This window comes from Sesamum indicum, linkage group LG4 (assembly GCF_026168435.1).
Source record: "Sesamum indicum cultivar Baizhima isolate 11 linkage group LG4, ASM2616843v1, whole genome shotgun sequence".
NCBI classification, from domain to species: domain Eukaryota; kingdom Viridiplantae; phylum Streptophyta; class Magnoliopsida; order Lamiales; family Pedaliaceae; genus Sesamum; species Sesamum indicum.
Window position 1 is genome coordinate 13,647,864 of NC_142660.1, and position 4,474 is coordinate 13,652,337.

The window sequence follows — 4,474 nt, forward strand, 5'->3', positions numbered from 1 at the left end:
TATCAACCACTCTCATTTCCCACCCACCCACCACCTCTCCACATTTGTCATTACAACCAAAACTATGGCAACATTTTCTCTTACATCCTCACTCACATTCCTCTCTTTGCTACTTGTCCTAACTCCAACTGGGTTTGCCACCGCCGGCGCTGCTGCCGCCACCAACCCTGCCGCCAGCTTTATTAGAACTTCTTGCCGCGCCACCACGTACCCAGCTGTATGTGTCCAGTCACTGTCGACATACGCCACGGTCATTCAAAAAAGCCCGAAACAATTGGTCATGACCGCATTGTCTGTGAGCGTCGACAGAGCCCAATCCACCAAGACCTTTGTGTCCAAGCTCACTAAATTCCGTGGGCTGAAGCCCAGAGAGTACGCGGCCATCAAGGACTGCCTTGAGGAGGTGAGCGACAGCGTGGACCGGCTAAGCAAGTCGGCCCAGGAGCTCAAGAGATTGGGCCGGGCTGGAGGGCCCGAATACATATGGCACTTGAGCAATCTGCAGACGTGGGTGAGTGCCGCCCTGACGGACGATAGCACTTGCTTGGATGGGTTCTCGGGCCGGGCCTTGAACGGTAGGATCAAGACGTCGATCCGGGCCCGAATGACTAATGTGGCTCAGGTGACCAGTAATGCACTTGCACTTTGCAACAAGTATGCTGGCAAGTACTGATTGAGGTGGGAGAGTTTAGCCTTTGTGTTAATGTGTTTGAGAAGTCCAGAATAAGTTGGGCTGAGTGTACTGTGTGTGTTTTTGTTTTGATGTATGATTTATGTTGTAACTTACTCAATTTTGTAACATATATATATATAAGCAATGTCATACTCAAATGGAGTGGAGGTTCTGTTTCTCCTTCTCTGTGTCTTTTTCTTAGTCTTATCTGCCAATTTCTAAGCAATAATGGATCCATCAACCCAAGCATAAATTGGTCATGACTTTTCTAGCCAGGTAGACAAAATTTCCACCGATCATATGAGTATTTATTTCATTTTATATAAATTTATTTTATTATATTTAGTTATATTGATATATTTGCATGATTTATTAAAATATTGATATAATTATGTAATTAAACGGAAAAAAAAAAAAAAACAAGTGGATGAAGGACTACTTGCACATCACATGCAAGAAGTCTTTGCAACCATTGCATTGTGTTAGGCTCATTTAAGGAATAATTACGTTATTATTTCATGTCTATTATATGAATTTTAATTGTAAAATCTGATTGTGGGAAGTGTTTATAATGTTTTGAATTTATAATATGCTCAAGATTTTGGAGTGTGTTTGTAATTGTAAATTGATTTACTTTATGATCAATCATAGGGAGGAATTGCAATTACATCAGCTCACTTCTAGTTTGCTTTAGGCAACATTAGTCTAATATGGTTCCCATATCATTCTTTTCTCCTGTTTTTAGCTACAAAATAAAAAAAGTAGGGGTGGCTCCTTAAAAACCCGTTAAAGAATATTACGTCTACGTCTTATGACTGTCGAACACTTTATTGTAAATCGACAATCATCAAGAATAAATACAAAATACACGGTCGAAGATAAATATTTTTTAACAAAAACTTAAATCCACAATATGGGTATGTTAAAGTTTGTTCCTAATCATTAAGTCACGATTTTTAGTGACACGTCGTGCATATTTATAGTATATTAAACGCCAAATCAACTCTTAAAAAACCCAAAAAAGAAAAGTGAAGAAAAGGCAAAGTATTGACAAAATGATGTGTTTTCTGACGGAGGTCGGTAAAGATGCACACACACCATGTAGAGTGTGAAATGCTGACACTAAGAGGCTGACATGAAGAGCAACGACTTTGAACCGAAGATAAGAATCTTCCGAGAAAATTAGAACAATATAGAGCCGAATGTACATGAGCACATGGGCTGTGTTGACAAAAAAGCCAGAAGTGGACTAAATGAAGATCTTTGTTCCACCAATGAAGTCTTGATTGGGCGGTGGGCTGGACGTCTCACAAACATGAAGTTATGAGTTTGAGTTTTATGAATATAGGTGTATTATCTACGTTTTATAATAATGTTTTTTTTTTTTTTGAATTTAATAGAGCTCGACTCGTCTGCCACCCCTACCCGCTATCGTAGCTCATTATGGCTGAATTACAATCCTAAAGTTATCTATATTATTTAAATTCTATCATGCCAAATAAAGGAGGCCTTATCTTAAATGATTTACATTTAATTCCATGTTTTAGGAATTTGAAGAGAAATTTCTGATTAAATGTCACCATTAATTTAGATAGCATGTCATTAATAAACTCAAATTATTATGAGTATATAAATTACAAGTACATATTTGCACCAACAGAGTTGTAACATCGGACATAACTGGGTACCATGTTAATCAATTTGACAATGTTATATATATAAGTAATGGTAATAAATCATAATTATACTTATTCAAATGTATCAACGTTTAAGTTGGACAATGTATCAATTCAATCAATACATCGCTATTCAATCAACAAATTAATATCAATAAATAAAATAAAATAAATTATAATAAACTCATATAAATAATAAAATAAATATCTATGATTCAGACTGAACCTCAAGGTGGGCCAGTGATTGACGGGCTGAACTGGGGTTTGCATATTGTTGTTTCTCGGCAAGTTTTGTTGTGCTGACCCCAATTTTTAACTAATAGAACAGAGCACAAATTTAGTAAGGCAAACTATGCGCTAACAGATGTTCCTGTTTTTTCATTTTTCTTCGTAAACAATCACATAATAATTTCAATTATATCTCAAACTCAAATTCAATTCGATTTGTTAAAATGTTAAAATATGCATATATATGTATATATATATTATTCAAAATTTTAAAAGAAAGGGGTAAAATTAGTAATTTCACCAACTTCTATGAAAAATAAAAAATCAATTATTAATTTTTTTAAACTTATATAAATTATCTCTTCGTGACAACATATCTGACGTATGCTTGAATTAGAAAGTCTGTAAGAGTCTAATTCAAATAAAAAAAAGTTCAAATATGCTCGTGTATGGGAATCTTGTAATTTGACGTACAAGATAAAAAATTATAATAACCACACTGGGACGACCCTACATTTAATTCAACACGATCATCTATAGAAGTGTCAAGAAGGGCTAAGATCTATGGATTAAACCCTACCCAACTAGTGGGTTGGGTTAGTTATATTTTAAATTGCGCTGATATGGTTTGATGTTAAATAAAATTATATTTTGCATGGGTTGGATATAAATTGTTAATGGGCTTAATATGAATTGTTAATGGTCTAATATGAATTCTTAATGAGTTCAACCCATATACTAAAATAAAAAAAATTAAAAAGAAACTCACAATCTTCTCTTCTCAATCGACTACACTCACAACTCTCTTTTTCTACACACACGCAAACACGCTCACAGCCCTCTTTATCCATACACACACACACACACACAACTCTCTTTCTCCATATACTTTATAATTTATGTAATTTTTTTATTTCATATTACAATTTATGATTCTGAAGATGATGAAGGTGAAAATTGTCTCTCAAAAAATATAAAAAATTTGATTGCACGGCTTGGTTTTCATTCAAGATGAGCATTCAAAATTTTATAAATTATTTTGATAAAATATAATATTTTGTGATATACTTAGTAGATTTTCTTTTTCACTTTATGATTTAGCAAATGAATCTTAATGTACATAGTCACTAATAAAAAATAATATGTGATACAAGTTTAGTTGTATTACATTACTAGTAGTTATCTTTTTCAGTAGTTCAAATATTATCTTTTTTTTTTATTGTGTGAAATATTGAAACCTTTATATTCAAATTAATAAAATAGTTTATATTAATCAAACTCAACCCATTTACAAACCAATTCATTTTGGACCCGGCCCAATTCGTCCATTTGTCACTCTTAATCATATTTTAAGGGAATTAAGAATATGAAGGTTGTAAAGATATTTAGAGTGAAAATTAAGTTGGGATATGGAGAGCTAGTAGTTATAAGTATTTCGAGTTATACGATTTCATGTGAATCCTTACATATCCGAATTCAAGTTAAGCTGAAACTGAGTTGATTATAAAAGACACAGATCTTAACATATTTTGTAATTAAAAAAAGATTTGGAAGCATTTCAAAACTTTTGAAATAGCTCCACATAGCTATATCAGGATCAAGACCAGTAAAAACTCGTATTTTCATACATGTTGCAGTTTTGTAATTAAGAATATTAAATCGGATAAATCAAAGTTTTATGTTGTAAAGTCTATTTCATCTTTTACTTCATTTAATATATAATTAAGCATGATGTGGATAAAATTTTTAAATAAATAAAGTACATGATGTTATCTTTATACACGTGGTATGTGTATATTAAATAGAGTAGAAGATGAAATAGTACGTATTTACAACAGAAAATTCAATTCGAGATTCAAAGTATATAGAACAAAACTTTTCCAACTCAAATTATCCA

At 32.8% G+C, this 4,474-nt stretch overlaps 1 protein-coding gene across 1 annotated transcript; it reads left to right on the forward strand.

Moving 5' to 3' along the window:
• Positions 1-853, forward strand: LOC105160584 (21 kDa protein). The gene has a single exon (XM_011078028.3). The coding sequence runs from the start codon at positions 65-67 to the stop codon at positions 671-673; it is 609 nt and encodes a 202-aa protein (XP_011076330.1). The 5' UTR covers positions 1-64; the 3' UTR covers positions 674-853.
• Positions 854-4,474: the final 3,621 nt, after the last annotated feature.

Bases quoted from the DNA above. Each gene is read 5' to 3' on its own strand.
- LOC105160584 (XM_011078028.3), top strand. From the start codon at position 65: ATGGCAACATTTTCTCTTACATCCTCACTCACATTCCTCTCTTTGCTA.